The sequence below is a fragment of the Maudiozyma barnettii genome, assembly GCF_903064755.1.
Source record: "Maudiozyma barnettii strain CLIB 1767 genome assembly, contig: KABA2_01, whole genome shotgun sequence".
NCBI lineage: Eukaryota > Fungi > Ascomycota > Saccharomycetes > Saccharomycetales > Saccharomycetaceae > Maudiozyma > Maudiozyma barnettii.
Window position 1 is genome coordinate 741,378 of NW_024545238.1, and position 21,928 is coordinate 763,305.

A 21,928-nucleotide genomic window follows, 5' to 3' on the forward strand; every position below is an offset into this window, starting at 1 on the left:
ATATATACGTTGTTATATATATCTATTTCCAAAACCTATAACGCGTTAGTTAGTGGTATTTAAATTAAGCTTTCAGCTAATTTGGTTGATCATATATCAGGGTATTTAAGCAATATTAGGATTTCTTTTAGAGCTGTATCGGAGATTGTGATATCCCTACTTCGCACCAAGTTAGTAGATTTAATTGGTTGATTTTAGGTTTTCGTTTATTAATCTACTCGTTTTATTCATCTCGAACTAAGTCATTATTTCTTCTCTATTGCATCGTACAATATTTGAGAAGTGATTAACCGAAATCACTGGATTTTTTTATTTTAGTAGTCGTTCTATTTATTTTACATATACCTGACGCTATGTTTGTGCTCCAGATCAAATTCAAAACGCTCCCCACTGTGATACTAGTACTCTTCTTACTGTTTACGTTGCGCAATCATCTACCGCTTGCAACTCGCTTCCAAGTGGCTAACAACAGTTGGGTGACACCAAACATATACCAAAAAGGTGATAAAGTAGAAATTATCGTTAATAAAGTTGAAAGTGATCTAACTCAACTTCCCTATGCGTATTACGATTTACCATTTACTTGTCCTCCTTCAAACTTTAAAAAACCTTTACATCTTTCTTTAAATGAGATAATACGTGGTGATCGTAAATGGCAAAGTGATTATGAACTTAAGTTTGGCGAGGATATGCCATGTAAAATCCTATGTGCCCGTAAAACTAACAAAGAAGGAATGAAAACAGCAATCGATTTGATTAAAAAAGGATACGTTGCTCAATGGTTGATCGATGAAGAATTACCAGCTGCAACAACCTTCATTTCCACAAAGGATCAAAAGAAATATTATGGATCAGGTTTCCCCTTGGGTTATTATGATGAAGATACAGGAACTGTATACCTTCATAATCACTTGATGTTTGTGATAAGGTTCCATGCTACCGATGATAATAATTTTACCATTGTAGGGTTCGAGGTTTATCCAAGGTCAGTATCTGACTATAGTTGCCCAGGTGCAAGGAAAGATTATGAAAATTATGAGTTAGTTGTTCCAGAGGCAGACGATGAATTACAATATTTACCATTCACTTACTCTGTTTACTGGAGAGAAGAGTTTGATGTGGAATGGAAAGATAGATTTAAGTTTTTCTTCAATAATGGAGAATTGTCGGATGAAATTACTTCAAAATTCCATTGGATCAGTTTAGCTAACTCTATTGGTATTGTCATTCTTGCATCATTTATTGTTGCCTTTATCTTTATTAAAGTATCCTTAAAAGATAGAACTACACAAGAGAGGGATACATATGAAACGAATATATTGGCCGATAATACAGCAATTCTACCTATGATAGCTGAGAATTGGTTAAATCCTAAGGGAACAAGATGGATACATATGTTGATTGTTATGATTTCCATGGGCGTTCAATGTATTTTTACAATCATTGGTGCTTTAGCGATTTCATGCTCCCTTAACAAGTTACATGATGTCAGAAATTCAGTTTTATCTATGACTTTTGTTTTTTTTATACTAGGTGCAGCCATGGCATCCTATGTTGGTTCATATCTTTTAATCCAGATTAATATGAGAAGTAAATCTACAGTTTTGAATGATATACAAATTCGTGGTGTAATCTCATTTTCTATTTTATGTGGTTGTCTATTACCAGGTTTAGTGATGACTAGTACATTGATTTTAAACAGTATTGTTTGGGCTCATGACTCTACCAATGCTTTACCATTCGGTACAATCGTTTTGATTGTATTTATGTACTTCCTGGTCTGTATTCCATTAAGTTACATTGGAGGTCAGCTAGCTGTCAAATCTCTCGAGAATAAAAGAGTAAAGATGAGTTCACATACTAACGACCGTGCCTATATCGAAAAGTCTGGTGGTTCTTTGACAAGATTTAGAAGTAAAAAGAAAAAACTATTAATCGATTCGTTTACTATTCTCTTGATTTTAATTAGCGGTATTTTCCCATTCATTATTATCTATGTTGAACTGCAGTTCGTTTATAAGTCAGTTTGGTTAGAGAAAACCACCTTTTACTATTATTATGGATTCCTTTTAGCTAACATTTTATTGTTATGTATTGTTATTTGTGAGATTTCTATCATTGTCTGTTACGTTATGATGACAATAACATCGAAGAAAGAGGCGGATGAAGTTGATTGGCGATGGAAAGTTTATCAGGCTGGTAGTAGTCCAGCATGGTATATGGAATTGTACTCTTTATACTATATTTTCTGGGTTTTAAATATCCGTGGATTTTCCTCGATTCTATTATCCGTATGTTATAGTACAATTTTCAACGTAATATGTGGCTTTGGTATGGGTTCCCTTGGCTATTTGAGTAGTTATTTTTTCATAAGGTATGTCTCACATAGTAGAACCAAAACTCATTAAATTAGTAGCACGTTTATAAATGTGTTACATTAGCATAGACATTTTTAGTGACTTTCATTATTTGATAATTAGTTGTTGTGTTTTTCCATTCGTTTCGTCTACATGAACAATATTAGATATTTATTTCATGAGTTATGTCATAATTAGTAGTCATAATACATATATTACATTCTTTGAATTTGTATTTTCTGTTTATATAATTTAAATCTGTAAATTAACGTTTCATTAAAAATGAATCTTTCTTAATGAAAGAAACAAATTTGAATGTAGATCATCTATTGTCCTAGTCTTTATCATTTTAAGTCTTTTTTTTATTGATTTTTATATATGTTTGTATTTATACGATTAGTTACTAATACTAATGTTAATCATATGCATAAAATTTAAGAAACTGATAAACAAAATTTAAGTTGTAATAAAGCCCGCATCCTTTTTTTAGATCTAAAGTCGTATCCAAAAATAAATAAGAAGTAATTATCTTAGAATTCAACCTTGTTATCGTTATCGTTATTAAAAATAGTGTGATGTTGAACATATCCACCAGTACCATCATTGGATGGTCTAGAATATTCGTTGTTGTTGCTGTTAGAGTTCTGGTGGTATGAACGACGATTTTGTTGCTGGTAATTAGGATTGTTATTGTTATTATTGTTATGTCTTCTGTTCACATCACGATTATTATAATTATTTCTTCTATTACCAGAACCTTGATTATTGTTATAATTTCTGTTATTATTATGATATTTTCTATTGTTATATTTATTACCATTATTATTATTTTGGTTATTATTAATTTGTTGCTTTACCGTACTAATAATATCATCTTGTAATTTAATATATTTGATATAGATACCCTTTAGGTAAATTTCCGCAGATTTTAATACCTCCACTTGAGCATTGTTATCTGAACTTTTATATTCACTAACATTAGCCAAAGTAACGTTCATCCAGTTATCAACATTTGTTAATTCCCCTTCAATGACTTCACCACTTTTTAATTCTATGCGTACTTGCTGACCCTTGGCATTGGTCAATAGATACAAAGGTAGCATGTTTAATTTATGTTAGATTTGTAGAATTTATCGATCTCTTTCTTTTGCTAAAGTAAATCCTAAGCTATTGTTACAATTTCTATTACCTTAATTAATTGCCTGTTATAACTATTCTTTATTTAAAATTTTAAAGGATCTTCTTTGAAATTCAAACTTTGCTTTGCTCTCGTAACTAATTTTCACTTTTTTCTCTTTTAGTTGCTTTAAAATAATATGCGCCTATGAAGGAGGAACCACTTCTCGTTGTGTTTTTTTTTTTTCAAGTTTCTGAAATTAATCGTTGCTGTTATATTTTGGTTTTTGAACCTCGTTAACTATGATATATTCGTGTAATGTGATCTAATAGCCCTAATTTAGGGCTTGTTTTGTTAATTTTCTTTTTTTAAAAAAGTGGGGCCGAGAAGGTTAGGAATTTAACCGCCGAGAGGTTTGAAGATTTATATAAATAGAGGGGATGAAAGACAAATCAAAGGTTCATTAATTCATTCATTTACATATGGAAGATATAATACCTCTTTGAAAATTTAATCTTTTCTTCTCTCTACTTATTTGTATGGAATTTTTGAACAAATTAAAATGTGTGCCTTCTCAAGAAGTAGGCTCTACTGTGAGTAATCGTTTACCATTCGGTACTCAATAATAAACATGATTTTTTGTTTTATTTCTTTATCTAATGGAATTGTACTTGATATTTTCCCTATAAATTTTTATTATTTTTTATCAGGAAATAGGTTTAAAGTTACTGTATAAGTTTTCCTGATATCCATTTACAGATGATCCTGGAAAAAGTGGCGTTTTTTGGGTGTATGAACATTGACTACAAGGAAACTATTTAATTACGTTAGTACAACACATTAAGAAGATTATTTAATTAAAGTTTTTAGCAAAATGATAAAGTAGAATATTGAGATAAACAGTTTTGCTCATTCATACAGCCGTATATACATATATTTGGTATACTCATCCAAATGTTGTGTAATCACATTCGTGAACCATCCCTAACTTAAAGCCTTTACCACATGTTTATCGTCAAAGCTAGAAATCACAACTTAACTTTCTTATTGTTAAGTTTGGTGCTTCATGGCTTGTTTTCCTGTTCCGCACTTACAACGATTAAGAACCAGTTGTTGTTTTTTAGGTATTAGTAAAGAGAAATTATATAGAAATACTTATTATCGCGTTAATCTCTATCTTTTTTAATACTTAATATTTTTTAAAATTGTGAAGGGCTTAGTTATTGGTTTTTTGTCTTTCGGAATTTATTAGAGATATTTTCCTGAAATGGTAAACGCGAGATACTGGCTTAATATACAGGTAATCCAAGTAGTAATTACTGTATGATAGTGACAACAATAATTTAGTTTGGCTTCAATATTCAAGAATAGTGGTTATTTTACAAGCAAATTAAAGACAAGACCAAGATTTAACATTACTTAATTCTGATCCATCATACTTAAAGTATACTAATTATCAGCCTCTAGTTTACAACTTTAAAATTGAAACGTCAAAATAATAATTACGAGATTCTGTGTATATAAAATAAAACACGTTACATAATAGTCGGTTCTAATAAAAAGGGAAATTAATAAATATTTTGCTCTATTTAATTAAAACGATACAATTCAGTAACAAGAGGATACGTAAGAGAAGGTCCAAATATTTGTAATCATCAAAATTGGTATTTGTTTGAACGTGTTGCTTATTATGGTTGAACACGTCGGTTCTGATAATAAGTCGAATCAGCAATTGATCGGTAAGTCACAATTCGTTAATCATGCAATTGCACCCAACGCTGAAGAACATATGGATAAAGATGTCCCAATAATAGAGATTGCAACGTATTCTGATACTGATGTCTTTGAATGTTATGTTCGGGGTTTTGAAGTAAATATAGTTATGAGAAGAACGCGTGATGATTGGGTTAACATTACTCAGATATTTAAAGTTGCCAAATTTTCAAAAGCTCAAAGAACTAAAGTACTTGAAAAGGAATCACTAAATATGCCACATGAAAAGATTCAGGGTGGTTACGGTAGATTTCAAGGGACATGGGCTCCTTTGTCATCAGCAATCTCGTTGGCAGAAAAGTATAACATTACAGACCCAGTAGTCACACAGATACTTATGTTCCGATTCGATCCAAATAATCCACCGAGGAGAAGAAGTAGGAATAGCATTCTTAGAAGGTCATCTCCGGGGGTTAAAATAACTTCTCCGTCAAGTTATAACAAAACTCCAAAGAAAAAGGGTAATAGCAGCACATCCAAAAATAAGAAGAGTAAGCAATCTTTAGTTAACCCGAGTCCACTTCATAATGTAGCTTTTCAGACTCCCCAACAACATAATATGAATTCAACGGATTATGGAACCAATGCGAATGAGAATAATAGTATCCGTTTGCAACATGGAATTGGCCATATTCCAACAATAACAGGGCCTTATTCGGCTACACAAAAACCACTTCAATTCTACCCAATACCGACCAATACAATGAATAGCATGATTCCAAATATTAACCAGGATGCAAACCAATCGTTCAATGTCCAAACTATGAACCAACCTCATCCAAATATGCCCGCCGCGGAGCACATGACACTTCAAGGAAACTTCAATAGTATAAATGTGAGAACATCTACCTTAAACAATGGAATGAATATAGATGAAAATAACAGTTTACAAATGGTTAATGAAACCATTGATAGTATAAGGCCACTTGCAATGGCTAGTAAACGAAAACTACCTAGCAAACCACAGCGACCTCGCCAGAAGGTTGACCCCTACAAAGATAATAATTTTGCTGACTCGTTTAACAATAACAATAGGCTTATGAATAATGGTGCAAGTAATAATTTTTCAGCCGGTTCAAATATAGATATGTTTTCTTCTAATGATAATAGAACACCGTTATCATCTCGTTCAAGCTCATCCCAATATATTGAGAATAATGATGATTTTAATAGTAATGATGATAATACAATTGAGACATTGAATGCAACAGATTATAAAGCGGCCCTTTTGCAAGTTTTGGCTACAGAAAAATCTGATAAACAAACAGAGAAATTGATTGCAAAACTATACTACCCTCCACCAGATTTTGATATTAACTTTATTATTGATGATCAGGGACATACACCTCTTCATTGGGCCACTGCTTTAGCAAATGTACCCCTGGTAAAAATATTAGTGGAAACTAATGCAAATCTTACCGTATATAATAAATTGGGGATAAATTGTGTCACGAAGGCAGTATTCTATAATAATTGTTACAAAAAACAAATATTTCCAGATGTTGTAAGACTTTTGAAAGAGTGTTTAATAACTCCAGATGCAAACAGAAGACTCCCCATACATTATTTGGTAGAATTGAGTGTTAATCCAACAAAGGATCAGAAAATAATTTCATCATATATAGACACTATTTTGACTAGTTTGGGTCAAGAGAATCCTGAACTGTTGAAGTCATGTTTAGATTTTCAGGATAATATGGGTAATACTGCGTTGCATCTAGCAGCGTTAAACCTTAATGTAATATTATGGAACAGGTTAAGCTCCTTGGGGGCATCCGTAGATATTGTCAATGGTGATAATGAGACCCCTGTTTCCATTCTGAATAAATTCAACTTTGTTCCCCCCACAGACAGTCAATCGATAGATAGTGCTAGCAAACAATCTGATGTGAGTGAGAACAAGAAATATTCTAGTAAAAAGATTAAAGAAACCTATATGGATGTGAGCCAGGTAACGATATCAGAAACACCAGCAAGTTCCCGTGCTGTGAGTACTAAGGTACGAAGTGTAAAGAAAAATAGAATAAATGATAGCTCAACCCAAAAAATTAGAAAAAATAAATTATCCAGAACCCCTGGGCTTGATAAAAGTCCTGCTAATATTAACAGTATCTTAGATGATATTGCATCTTTAGATTCTCTTGTAACATCATCTGTCCTGAAGAAACCTAATGTCCATGTTTCTACGACTTTGCAACAGTCTCCGGTTATTTATAGAAAAACAATTACTGATCTTCAGAACTCTATAATCGTGAAGAGTCCCAAATCAAAGCATATCCATTCTCCAATTGATATGCTACAGGATGCAGGTTTATTTGAGGAGAATATTGCTACACATCTCTTACCACCAAACATGAAAATATCCGCATTACTAGGCAAATTACGAAATTCTAGCAACGAATTTGCGTCGTCATTGACAGGTACAATTGATGGGTTAACATCTGGTATACATGATACGGAATTAGGTATTAGAGAAACTGTAGAAAGAATTCAATTACTTGAAAATCAAAAAGAGGAGGTGCTAGACACACTGGTTGATATTGAGATGAATCCCTTGAATTTGAAGACAATCGATGAGGTTAAGGGTAAAGTTGACGATTTAAATGAACAGATTGACGTCGGTAAAACGGCGTGCGTCCAGTACACCGAGAAGTCTCAGGCATTAAAACTAGCAACGTTGGTTCAAGATGAAGAAGCTTCCCTTGCTTCAGCCACGAATGGTTGTTTAGACGAGCCTATATCCAAAGAAAACATCTCGCAATCATGTAAATTACTGGTGCAACTAACACTATTACAATTAAGAAGACGTTCGTGTATCAACAAAATTACAGAGATTAAAGTGGAATTAAACTCTACAGAAAAATTAAACAAATATAGATACCTTATTGGTATGACTATAGATGACATTGAAACCAAATTGGAGGCTATCGAAAACGATCTGCAGGCAAATCCATAAGAAAACGGAGTTGTATATATGTTATTTACTAAGTACAGCCACTGTCCCAAGCTTCCATATTTGTATATCTATATGTAGATGTAGATGTGTGTCACTTGGCACTCACACAACCTAACTATTCTTCAAAGTATAGTACCCATCAATAAATGCAATATTTATCCGTAGCTATCATGGGAATAGCATCTCCACTGGGTCCAATTTAATTAGCAAGTATTGCGGAACCCAATTTTTGGGATACTCTTTCAGACTCGTGCATATGCTCCTTTCTTTTTTTCACATTTTCTTTTTATTTTTTTTTGCGATGAGATGAGTTTCGTTTTTGAAAAAAAGGCGAAAAAAAAATTTTTAGTTCAAGTCTTCCACGCTCATCGATTTATTTTGAAAACAAGTAAACTCGATAGGCGTTGTTTCAGAGGAAAGCAATTTTTTAATAAACAAAATAGTACCAAGTTACTCTTTAAAAAAGCATATTAATCCAAGAAGCTGATAACATCTCTGTTAGACATTTTTTGGTAAGTTAGGATTTTTTTAAGAAATAACACGGAAAATCAACACTTTGTTTATCAGAAGGAATAAAATTTGTACAATACTACATTCCAACTTTTAAAAAAATGGATCAACAATTCCTGAGTCAACTTGAAAAAACTTTGACTGCTATCACCCAGCCAAACAATGCTGGTATTAAGGAGGCTACTAAGACTTTGCAGTCCCAATTCTATACTCAACCTTCCACTGTTCCAGCTTTGATTCATATTTTACATAACAATGCCGATGATGCGTTGAAACAATTAGCTGGTGTTGAAGTCAGAAAGATGATTCCAAAGCATTGGGAAAGTCTAGATGATTCGATTAAGACTACTATCAAGACTTCTTTGCTACAATCTGCATTTAGTGAACAAAAAGAAATCATTCGTCATTCCAATGCTCGTGTTATTGCAATTATCGGTAACGAGGAACTTGAAGCTAATAAATGGCCAGAATTGATTCCAAGTTTGATTCAAGGTGCCTCTGGTGATGATGCTCAAGTTAGACAAACAGCTGTTTTTATTCTGTTATCCTTATTGGAAGAATTCAGTCCATCCTTAGCAGTATACATTGACGATTTCTTAAACTTATTTGCCCACACTATCAACGATACGGCCTCACTAGAAACTAGATCACTGTCTGCCCAAGCCTTGAATCACATTTCTGCTTTAATCGAAGAAAATGAGAACATTAACGAACAACAGGCTACCAAGTTTGTATCATTGATTCCATCTGTTGTTAACGTATTGGATGCCGCTATTAAAGCCGACGATAACACAAACGCCAAATTAATTTTCAACTGTTTCAACGACTTCCTATTGTTAGACTCTAGATTAACTGGTAACTCTATTGCGGATTTGGTTAAGTTAGCTCTACAGATTGCTGTCAACACTGAAATTGATGAAGACATTAGAGTTTACTCTATCCAATTCATTATTTCTTCTCTATCTTACAGAAAATCTAAGATAATCCAAGCAAGACTAGGTCCTGAAATTACTCAAGCCGGTCTAAAGATTGCTTCTGAAGAAATTGATGTTGATGATGAACTGAACAATGAAGACGAAGCAGGTGAGAACGAAGAAAATACTCCATCGTCGAGTGCTGTTAGATTGTTAGCTTTTGCCTCTGCTGAGTTGCCACCATCTCAAGTCGCCACAGTCATCATTGAGCACATGACTCAAATGTCTCAATCTGCCAACGCTTTCCAAAGAAGAGCCATTTTGTTAGCTATTTCTGTTGCTGTTTCTGGTGCCCCAGATTATGTTTTGTCCCAGTTCGATAAGGTTATCCCAATCACTATCCAAGGTCTAAAGGACTCTGAACCAGTCGTTAAGCTAGCTGCCTTAAAGTGTGTTAGTCAAATGACTTCTGATTTACAAGACGAAGTTGCCAAGTTTCACGAGGAATACTTACCTTTGATCATCGATATTATTGATTCTGCTAAATTTGCTACCATTTACCGTTACGCTACCATTACTCTTGACGGTCTATTAGAATTTATCTCTTTCTCAGCTATTACCAAGTACTTGGAACCATTGATGAACAAATTGTTCTATATGTTGGAAAATAATAACTCTTCTAAATTAAGATGCGCTGTTGTTTCTGCCATTGGTTCTGCTGCCTTTGCTGCCGGTATTGCCTTCACCCCATACTTCAAGACTAGTGTCCAATATTTGGAACAATTTATTCAAAACTGTTCTCAACTTGAAGGTATGTCTGAAGATGATATTGAACTAAGAGCTATGACTTTCGAAAACATCTCTACTATGGCTAGAGCTGTTAGATCTGAAACTTTCTCTGAATATGCTGAACCATTGGTTAACTCTGCATATGAAGCTATCAAAACTGATTCTGCTAGATTAAGAGAATCTGGTTATGCTTTTATTGCTAACTTATCTAAGGTATATGGTGAAAACTTTGCTTCATTCTTGGCCACTATCTTACCAGAAATCTTTAAGACTCTGGAACTTGATGAATATCAATTTAACTTCGATGGTGACGCCGAAGATTTGGCTGCATTCACCGAAGATGCTACTGAAGAAGACTTGCAAAGTAAGTTCACAGTCAACACCGGTATCTCTTACGAGAAGGAAGTTGCCGCTGCCGCCCTTTCCGAATTGGCTCTTGGTACCAAGGGTCATTTCTTACCATATGTTGAACAATCTATGAAGGTTCTAACTGAACAAGTGGATGAATCCTATGGTTTGAGAGAAACTGCTTTGAACACAATTTGGAATATTGTTAAGGCTGTTTTACTTGCCTCAAAAATGGAACCTGAAACTTATCCAAAGGGTATTCCAACCACATCTTATGTTGATGGAAGTGTACTATCTATTATTAAGAACGCCAGAGATATTTCTATGAGTAACATCACTGACGAGTTTGAGACTACTATGGTTATCACCATTTTAGAGGATATAGCCAACATGATTAAACAGTTTGGTGCCATCGTCATAATGGATAACGGTGACTCTAGTTCCCTAGAAACTCTATGTATGCAAGTTTTGGCTGTTCTAAATGGTACTCATACTTGCCAAACTATTGATATGGAGGAAGATGCCCCAAGAGATGAAGATTTAGACTCATCTGAAACTGAGGCTACTCTGCAAGATGTCGCTCTTGAAGTCCTAGTCAGTTTATCCCATGCTCTTTCTGGTGATTTCGGCAAGGTCTTCGAGAACTTCAAACCTGTTGTTCTAGGTCTATTTCTATCCAAGTCTAAGAACAAGAGATCCAGCGCTGTTGGTGCTGCCTCTGAAATTGCTCTTGGTATGAAGGAACAAAATCCATACATTCAAAATATGTTAGAAGCTCTGGTTGTAAGTTTAACATCCGATAAATCATTAGAGGTCAGAGGAAATGCTGCTTATGGTGTTGGTCTACTTTGCGAATACGCCCAATTCGACGTGTCTGCAGTTTACGAACACGTCCTAAAGGCTCTATATCAAGTCTTGAGTACAGCTGACCAAAAAATGCTAGCCGCAGACGATGATGAAGTCACTAGAGAAATCATTGATAGAGCTTATGCTAATGCTAGTGGATGTGTTGCTCGTATGGCATTAAAACATGAAAACCTTGTTCCATTAGAACAAACCATTCCAGCTCTATTGAGCCACATGCCTCTACATACTGGGTTTGAAGAATATAATCCAATCTTTGAACTAATAATGAAGTTATACCAAGATAATAACGCTGTTATTATCAATCAAACTCCAAAGATTGTTGAATTGTTTTCTACTGTATTTGTTAAGGAGAATGAAAGAATTAAGTTGGAACAAGAATCTACTTTAGGTAGAGAAGAAAATATGGAAAGATTAAAACAATTCCAAACTGAAGAGATGAAGGCTAAAGTTATTGAGTTATTGAAATACTTGAATACTACATATAACGGTATTATTGCTCAAGAACCAGTCTTGGCGGCAATTATTGCTTAATTAGAATAATTTTAAAGAAGGGACAAGAAATTGTAACAATTTTGTTTCGCATCTCTCCATTCTGATTTTTCTGGCATTATTTTTCTATGACTTTTTATAAAGGAAGAAAATCCCCTCAAAAAAAGAGAACTTCCAAGGTAGAACACAACATATATATATAGTTATATTGTCTGTTCATTTTTATTAGTATTATTTTTTTTCTATAGATCTATTTTTTACATCATCTTTTTCTGTATTTTTAGTAATTTCAAAAGATTTAGATTTATTATTATAGAATTTTTTATGTTTTTTAGCATTTTATTAAATTATATTAATTTTATGACTACGGTGCTTAACTTCTCTCGCGAAACACTACCTCATCATGTAAATAAAAATTTAATAGTGATAAAAAAATTATGACGCGATATTGGATAGTATTGTACAGTAAGTAAACCAATGAGTTAAAATTTAACAATTATTCTCTATTGTACATTATATATATATTACTTAAACCCTATATATGGATCCCTGGGTCTCCAGAATCCATTCTAGAATACTATAATATATTTTCATTATTGTCTAAGTGATCCAATTCAAGTCACTCTTTTTATTTGTTACCCTCTTTATGATTCCAATTATGCCAGAAATAGAAAAAAATAGTGATAGCAGTTATGATTTTTAAAAGAAATATGTTGAAAATATAATAATATCATTGAAATAATTGTTTTCTATACAAACTAACTGTGGTTAACAATATATAAACAAACAAACAAACAAAAGAGCAGAACATTATTGAAACATAAGTTCAACTCATAATATACCAAATATGACATAGGACAAAAAAATTCTAAGGAAAAGTTCCTATTCATTTGAATGTCGCAAAAAACATATTGATGTAGTATAAAATAGTTAACCAAATTATCTGAGGCAAAAGTTTCTTCTTCAATTCCAATTTTTTAATCTCTCTTTTAAACATTGAATTTCTAACAGACAAAGTTTAATCAAAAATTCAAAACTTGAAAAACAAAATATTATATAGAGAAAGATCTAATTTTAACTGTACTGCAGTTATTTGAGGTATTACGTAACATACATATCATTGCATCTAACTTAAGAAAGCATGCAAGACGTTATATTTATAATAATGTGTCAATTCTTCAATCAAATTGTTTTAAATTCAGTTGAATGTTACGGAGAAACAGAAAGAGAAATTTAAACTTTCTGTTATTTTTGAAATCATCCAATCATATAACAAAAACTTCGTTGTTCATCTAGTTTATTACATGTAATAAATTAAATTAATAATTATTTTAAGTTAAGAGCTAACTATATATTGGGAATTAGGTCTTGTTGTAGTAAAACTGTACAAAAAACAACGTAGCAAGATTGAATAAGTTAAAATTCTTGAAGTGTTGTGCATCTTCCTTCATTTTCTTACGCTTGTATTAATTGAACATGCAGACTCTTGAAATATTTTCCGTCACGTGACATATAAATTATTCCCTGAGTTTATTCGTAGAGACATAAAGAGGGGTAAATGACAAGAAAATTAACTTTTTAGATTTTGACATTTTATGCATAAAATTTTGATGGTGAGGAACAAGTTCTAAAACTTTGCGGAGTTGGCAAACAAGATATAAAATAAGAACAATAAATAAACTTTTTTAAGAGACTCGTCTCTTTCATTGAACCTTCGGGGGAAGAAAAAGATATGCGGGGAGAGCGCCGAAAAAATTCAATTTTTTTTAGAGAGAAAGTTTGAAGGATAGTGAGAGGGGGGAGCGATCTCCTGAAATTGAGAGGGATGAATGAAAAAAATGAAAAATGAAAAATGAAAATATGAGGGTTAGAAGGAAGTAGACATAACACAGATGGTGGGGCATCAAAATCCATACAAACAAACAAACAAACAAACAAACAATAATATTCGTTTTCGTCCCCTGCCGAAAAATAGCAAATTGTAGTAAGAGTGATGTCTCAATTTTAAGTATTTATATTTAAAAATTATTTTTTTTGGTTATTTCAATCTACAGATATTTGACAGTTTAATTGCATTAAAATATGAAAAAAAGACAGAGTGATACCGTATAAATAAAAATTAGAAAAGAAAACGGCATCTCAACAAAGAAGGAGATGCCGTTCTTATTTCAACAGCAGAACCAAACTTAATTCTCTCTATTTTAATACAGCTTAATATATAAAATTTTGTGGAGTGCATGAAGGATAAGACACGGCGGGAGGGTGGAAAAGGATGATAGCAAAAATCCGATTTAAGATCCGCAAAACTGTAACACAATCTTTCCTGAAAAGATTATTCTTCTATTATATTATATTGTTCAATACTTTCTCCATTAGTTCTTTGCTATATATTTCGATATGTTAAAATATATATATATATATATCTGGAATAACTGTGTATACCTTATACAGGTATCAAACAAACAAAATAATAATAATATGTGCTACGTAATGTCCATATAGATCTGTACAAGATTAACTCCGATCTATTCATCTAGGAAAACGATTGGTACCTGATTGTACACTTTTCTTCTTCTTAAAAGTTCAATTTTCACCTCACACTGCCAAGTCGATTCTCATCATTCAATATTTGTAAATATATATAAGAACTTATTTTGATTCATGATACATATTCAAACTCCTGTAAATTTTTTTGAAATGCAGTCATTAGAGGGCAAACGATAGTAGTCTTAGATTACCATAAAAAGAAAAACAAACAACAGAAGAATCGATATTCTATTACTTTACGCCTCCTTGTCTTGAACCGTTAAACCTTTTCTTTCTTTCTTTCTTTCTAATAATAATAATAAACGATCAATCACAATAGTAAAACAATCACCGATAGCATGTTGATCAAAAACCGATTTTTCATTTACTACTGCCCCCTTTATTACTTGTTATTTTCTTTTGCCGCTGTTACTAATAATCTATCGAACGTAAAAAATAAAACTACGTCAATCTAGTTGTTTTTTTCTTTTGTTTCTTTTTATCAACTCTACAGCCAGTGAAATCCTCCTCCTCATTTTTTCTTGTTGGGTTTACCCATGTGCATGACGAAAAATGCGGTTACCGAGACACACACACGCGCCCAAAAATGGAGCGACGCATTTTTCTTTTTCTTATCTTTCTCCGTTTCTTCCAGTTTCCGAACCAACAATATTCAACTTACATGCTATTTCCGCTGCCACAACTGACCTACATTTTTTTGCTCTCTACTACTATCGGTCCCTTCGGCCCCCTCTCATTTACTTCACTTTACTTTACTTTTCTTTTTTCTGCCGGCGCAGCAGCAGCGACAGCATTAAATTAGCTTCCATGGACCCCGTTTATGTTTATTTTTATTTTTCTGCCTTCTCTCTCCGAAACATTACGCAGAATTATCACATTTTTCCGTTGCGCTCGACTTCCAAAATGGATTTTTCTCGGCAAATAGATTTTTAGAAGTCAAAATATCCGTATTCTTGCATAATTTTCAAACAATTATACGGACTAGTAATTATCACCACACGTATATCGTAAAAAACATACAAACACATTATCCCCCAATCTCTCGCTCTGTCTTTCTCACCCTCACTAACTTTTTCCCCCTCCCCGTATTGGGGGGGGGGGGGGAGGCGATAGAAGGCAAAATTTAAACAAACTGGATTGCTGTTTTATTCGAGAGGCACATTATACTACATGCATATTTCAATTGTTTAACTAAGACTATAGTGATGACTTTATTAGAAATTTTTTTAAGGGAATAGAAGAAGAAGAGGAGTTGTAGGAACCAGTTCTTGTAAGTTAAACGTTATTACATAAGAAATTGAAGAAAAAAAAAGGTGGAGTTAAAGGAGTGACGAATTTAACTAATATATTGATTTAGTAATATATTATATACATACATATATATATATATAGTAACAACAACATGACATAAATTGTTAAATTACATAAGAGATTATGCCATAAAAAATTAAATCTTTCTATAATATTTTATTGCTTGCATTATATATATGTATATACACACAGATTATCGCTATCAATTATTTTATTGAAAATCATAGGAAGAACTTAAAGAAGTTTTATTTATCTATTAGTGGAGTAATTGTCACTATATATATATAAATATTTTTCTTCTACTTTTCATCTACGTTGGAATATTGATATTTGATATATCTAATACAAATTAAAAAAAATATATTGTAACAATTTTTATTGGACCATACCCCTCCCCCCCATTACTTGCAGGGAAAGACAAAGAACAACGACAAAAAAAATGAACGATACTGAGAAAATTAATATAAATTGTATCGTTAAAGAATCATTAAATTCACATATTTATGGGTTTTTAAGTAATACAATATCTATTGAAACAGCAAAGACGTTTCTTCAAGAAACAATTGAAAGTAAAAAAAATAATACAGGTAATAAGAATAATAATTGTTGTATTCCATTAAATTGTGAATTACAAAATAATATGATTCAAAAGACTAATTTATTAGAACAATGGCAAAAGTTTTGGTATCTGTTAAACAATACAAACAATACAGATAATAATACCCATCTAGATGAAAGATCAACATTAAGAGGCTTCAATCCAAATATTACTTCACTACAACAACGAAGTCAATTGGATTTATTACCTATAATGGCCACCTCTTTAGAGAATGAAACTAATATTAGCGATACTAATATTGATACTAATAATATTGTTTTACAGAATGCTATTCATTCACATAAAATAAATAACGATATTCCTATATCAAGAAAACCAACTTCGAATGAAATCATTTCTCTACCAACTGTAGAAGATATAAAAGTAATTACAAAATCAAGATCACAATCTAATCCAAGATCTAAATCACAAGTTGCTCTATCAACTAATGACAATACAATTAAATTTGAGAATGTTTCATTCGCTAACGCCATTGAATCAAATTTTGAAGGTTCAATATCTTCTCATTATTTTCCGTCATCAATCCCAAAGGTTACTAAAAAAATTTCAAAGCCCACCAAATCTAAAAAGTCTTCTAAATTTAGTTCACCATTCATTGGCAGTTTCCAAACGACTGGATGGGTTAAACAATATGCTGATAATACTACAAATAAACTAACAAGGAAGAAATCAAATAAGAAAAACACTCCAACCTCATTAGAATCACATTCAAGAAAGTTAGAATTCTCAACAAAAAGAGAAAATTCACAAAGGTCTAATAGTGTATGTAGCAACTGTAGTTCGACAACAGCACCTTCAGTATCATCATTATCATCATCTTCAAAATCAAAACCTAAATCAAAAAAATATAACAGTAAATCACCCATTGCAAACAATAACAATAATAATCATAACCCGAAGGTAATAACTACTCCGCAAGTGGATTCATTATTAGATTCTACAACCATTGACCTTACAGAAATGACCAATTCAAATCCTACAATAAATTTCATTCAAGAAACAAATAACTACCAACATTTATATGCTGGATATCAAGATCATGCTTCTAATTCAGATGAACATTCGTTTATGGAGACACTTCTTCACGATACTCTCCCATTTGATGAACATATATTTACTGCAATAAACTTTGATCAATTTTCAGTACAATCATCAAATTCAGAAGTAGGCTTGAACTCAATGAGCCATAGAAAGTCAGATTCATCAAGGGTTTCCAGTGAATGAATATAATATTATTCGTTTTTATTGTTATTCGTATCATTGCAAATCTCAATATGAGCTGCAAATGAATAACATGAAAAAAATGATTTGAGTAGAACTGCGCGTCAGTTAATAAATGACTACATTTAATAAATTTGGTAAATTTTTCTAATTTTACCATAAAGGTTTATGACATTTAGCATTACCAGTAGCATTACAATTTTGAGTTTTATTTTATTTCATTAGCCAAAATATGGTTCAAGTTTCTTGTAATTTATCCTATTAATTTGTGCAGAGATATTAATTCTTTACATTGAAATTATTAAACCAAAAATTTTCACTCCTGGCCACCTCTGAGAGGTAGGCTAGGAAACTGCATAATAAACACACATATACATATATCTCTAGAAGAGCATAGTATGGTATTATATAGAGCATTATAAAATAACATCTTCTAAAACGAATATATAATTTTACAAATAAGTCATTCTTAACCAATTGTTCCTCATTATTTAATTCATTTATAACCCATACTGAAATCCATCCTTTCAAAAAAACAACAGTAACATTTTCTTACGATGTTACTCTTCTCACTTTGTACCAGATAGTGTTCAGATATAGAGAAAGGCCATTTTAGACGGAAAATATTAGGACCTTTTAGAGCGTGAAATATAGAAGAGCGTGTATGGTTACAAGAAACGGAATTGAAGAATGATAGAGTTATATCCATCGAATTAAAGAAACAGGATTGTTCGGAAACAAACGATGTAATTCTATAAAAGAATAGTATAAGATGAATGAATAATTGTGTAAACCTACGACTCAGTCTGACTTATTACTGCAGAGTATTGAAAGTTCCAGATTATCACATAATATAAATAAGAAACTGGAAATATCAGTTGATCTGAACTCCCTACAAGAAAGATATATATATAGAGAAAATCTAGAGGAAGTAAAGTTATCATAAGGAGAGTTTACGTAATTATGTAGCAGAATTTTCTTTTCTTACATAATAGAAAAGGGATATACTGGAGTATCCACACTATAAAACATATATACAACAAATAAATAACCTTGAGAGACAACTATTATGTCTTCTAATACCAACAACCACCTTCAAGAAGGAGAAATCGAATCCGTAAATTATTCAGTTTTGGACACATTCTAAAAGATAGACGATTTATTAGGTTTGATTTAATTACCTTAGCGAGGTGCCCCCGAACTTCGTCCGTCCAAAGATTTAAAAATTTCTTGAAAGAATAAAAACTTTGTTCTATGATGACAATACATATCAGAAAACAAAAGAGGTAAGTGAGATACCAGAACAGTACAACCGATTGTATCGTCATATTCACTTTAATAATACTTATTAGGGAGCCATATTAAGTATTATCCCGTCTCTATTGCAATCTGTTTTATATTATTGAATTGAACATCTACACTAATTGAATCAGAAACAAAGATACAACCCATTATAGATTTAAAACCTTAATCGAATAGAAGAAACTGTTAGTAAATACATAAAATATGTCCTTTTTTCCAGCACCTGCTACTAATACAAGCGGTACTTTTAGTACGATGGCGAACCAACAAGATCTAGCAAATGATATTGTAATCAATAACCCTGCAGAAGACTCTATATCAGATATTGCATTCTCTCCTCAAAATGATTTCCTATTCTCCGTAAGTTCATGGGATGGGAAAGTCAGGATCTGGGATGTACAAAGTGGATCAGCTCAAGGTCGTTCTCAATATGAACACGGTGGTCCCGTATTAACTACAAGATGGAGTAATGACGGTTCTACTGTAGCATCAGGTGGATGTGACAACACAATCAAATTATTTGACGTTGCCACAAGTCAGTCACGTCAACTTGGTACCCATTCTGGAGCCGTGAAGTCATTAAGATTTGTTAATTGTGGTCCAAGTAATGCGGAATGTTTAGTAACTGGTTCATGGGATAAAACAATAAAATATTGGGATTTAAGACAACCTAACCCTATTAGTACATTAACAATGCCAGATAGAGTATATACAATGGATAACAAGTCTCAATTGTTGGTAGTCGGTACTGCGGAAAGACATATTGCAATTATTAATTTAAATAATCCAGGGACGATATTCAAAGCGACACAATCACCATTAAAATGGCAAACAAGAGTCGTAGCATGTTATAACGAAGGTAATGGTTATGCTATCGGATCTGTTGAAGGTAGATGTGCAATTAGATATGTCGATGATGAAATGCAAAAAAAGAGTGGATTTTCATTTAAATGTCATAGACAATCAAATCCGAATAGAGCAGCCGGAACTCAAAATCAATCGATGGTGTATCCTGTGAATAGTATAGCATTTCACCCTATATATGGCACTTTTGGTACTGCTGGTGGCGACGGGTGCTTCCATTTCTGGGATAAAGATCACAGACATAGATTAAAAGCGTTTCCAACTCTTCAAGCTTCTATCCCCGTTATTAATTTTAATAGAACTGGTTCTATTTTTGCATATGCTTTGAGTTATGATTGGCATCAAGGTTATACCGGTAATACGCCGAACTATCCAAATGTTATTAGATTGCATCCTACTAGAGATGACGAAGTCAAGGAAAAGAGGAAGAAATGATTGGTTAATTAAATAATAAATTTCATGAAATAGCATAATGTTAATTAAACGTAGAACTACATGCCATTTTTGGTTTTAAAAACCTGGTATCATTTATAAACAACCATATATGTATCTATGTACATTAGCATATCACTTTAAAAGAAGAACCATTACAAATATATGCTTGTAATAGAGTCAAAGCATATTAATTATTATGGTCAAAATAGGTATTACGCTGTAAAGTACTCTCGGAATTCTTTCGTGGAGTTAGTTCATCGTTATATTTGTTCCCAATAGACTCCAATGGATTGCAATAGATATCATCATTTAATATTTTTTCAATATCGAAAGTAACACCTTCAAATACTTTTTCTCTATCCCTATAAGATAGTACACTTGGCGGTATAATTTTTCTCTTCTTTAACCTTCTTTGTGACTCACTCTGTTCATCCAACGACTCAACGTGTATCTCAATTTCACTACTGTCATGCTGCTTATGGATTGAGAGAAGCCCCGATAAATTAGGTATTGGTATGAATGTGATGTGACTCATATCAAATTTTATAGAATTTTCATTAAGTTTCTTTTCTAAACAGCTTTCAATTTTCCATAATGGATATATGTTTTTATAAACTTTATTATGATAACAACTATTTCTAAAATTCCATTTCCCATCGATAGTCAATTCCAATTCGAATAAAAACCAAATTCTTGAAGAGCTAATACTTAACATATTTTCATTTGAACACGAATAATGGGTACATGTGGAATTCATATTTTCATATCTAAATATTTGATTTTGTAATATTTTTAAATTAGCCTTTGTCAATGGGCGGCTAATATTTATATTTTGAATGCTATTAGGAGAAGAATTTTGTAATGCATAAAGACGTCTAGCCTCTACTTCATCACTATTATCTTTTGTAACCAATTGTGGCGTACAGTCAACCTTTGAAATCTTTCGTTCCTCAGATTGGATAAGCGTCTTTTTATTATATATTGTCCTCTGTGGTACTGGTACATTTGAATTAATATTTTTCTCCGTAAGAGCTCTTCTTTCGAGTTTCATTAGTTGATATACAGTAATTGTACGAATAATTTTAGAGTCACTTAATTTTATTTAAAATTGTATATTTACCTGTTTCTTACCTGCTTCTTCCTAATCATACTTTTTATGGTGAAGTTATTCGGAGAAATAAGAACCGAAATAGAACTTACCATTCAAGGCCCTCCAAGGAAAACTCTGGAAAACAAACAAAAGTGAATTAAAACCACACAAGAATAAATAGTTCCATGAATATATAAGTATTATATAACAATTCAAAATTTCTTCATTAGATAAATTATCGTAAGATTAGCAAATTATTTAGTAATATTAATCATACATCCCTTATATAGAGAATCATGCCAATAATACGTCTCTCTTTAGTCAAGAACATTAGAAGAGATATACTTACATAAATTGTGAGCCGTTAGAATAAAGTGCATCCCATGAGAGGAATATTTTAACAGGCTACTTGTGTCACG

General features: G+C 32.3%; 7 protein-coding genes across 7 annotated transcripts; 5 read left to right on the plus strand and 2 right to left on the minus strand.

Annotated features, from left to right (window-relative positions):
- Positions 1-353: 353 nt before the first annotated feature.
- On the plus strand, positions 354-2,408 carry TMN3 (Tmn3p; the record flags this gene model as incomplete). Its single annotated transcript, XM_041548261.1, has 1 exon — positions 354-2,408. One exon carries the CDS (start codon positions 354-356, stop codon positions 2,406-2,408), a length of 2,055 nt encoding a protein of 684 aa, XP_041404195.1.
- A 479-nt stretch (positions 2,409-2,887) lies between these two features.
- LSM4 (U6 snRNA complex subunit LSM4) lies at positions 2,888-3,460 on the minus strand (the record flags this gene model as incomplete). Its single annotated transcript, XM_041548262.1, has 1 exon — positions 2,888-3,460. The coding sequence occupies one exon, from the start codon at positions 3,458-3,460 to the stop codon at positions 2,888-2,890; it is 573 nt and encodes a 190-aa protein (XP_041404196.1).
- A 1,704-nt stretch (positions 3,461-5,164) lies between these two features.
- SWI4 (SBF complex DNA-binding subunit SWI4) lies at positions 5,165-8,203 on the plus strand (the record flags this gene model as incomplete). The annotated part of the gene is made up of 1 exon (XM_041548263.1): positions 5,165-8,203. The coding sequence occupies one exon, from the start codon at positions 5,165-5,167 to the stop codon at positions 8,201-8,203; it is 3,039 nt and encodes a 1,012-aa protein (XP_041404197.1).
- Positions 8,204-8,814: 611 nt separating this feature from the next.
- KAP123 (Kap123p) lies at positions 8,815-12,162 on the plus strand (the record flags this gene model as incomplete). The annotated part of the gene is made up of 1 exon (XM_041548264.1): positions 8,815-12,162. The coding sequence occupies one exon, from the start codon at positions 8,815-8,817 to the stop codon at positions 12,160-12,162; it is 3,348 nt and encodes a 1,115-aa protein (XP_041404198.1).
- Positions 12,163-16,417: 4,255 nt separating this feature from the next.
- KABA2_01S07392 (uncharacterized protein) lies at positions 16,418-17,821 on the plus strand (the record flags this gene model as incomplete). Its single annotated transcript, XM_041548265.1, has 1 exon — positions 16,418-17,821. One exon carries the CDS (start codon positions 16,418-16,420, stop codon positions 17,819-17,821), a length of 1,404 nt encoding a protein of 467 aa, XP_041404199.1.
- A 1,503-nt stretch (positions 17,822-19,324) lies between these two features.
- Positions 19,325-20,419, plus strand: GLE2 (RNA export factor GLE2; the record flags this gene model as incomplete). The annotated part of the gene is made up of 1 exon (XM_041548266.1): positions 19,325-20,419. The coding sequence occupies one exon, from the start codon at positions 19,325-19,327 to the stop codon at positions 20,417-20,419; it is 1,095 nt and encodes a 364-aa protein (XP_041404200.1).
- A 187-nt stretch (positions 20,420-20,606) lies between these two features.
- Positions 20,607-21,470, minus strand: MAM1 (Mam1p; the record flags this gene model as incomplete). The annotated part of the gene is made up of 1 exon (XM_041548267.1): positions 20,607-21,470. One exon carries the CDS (start codon positions 21,468-21,470, stop codon positions 20,607-20,609), a length of 864 nt encoding a protein of 287 aa, XP_041404201.1.
- Positions 21,471-21,928: the final 458 nt, after the last annotated feature.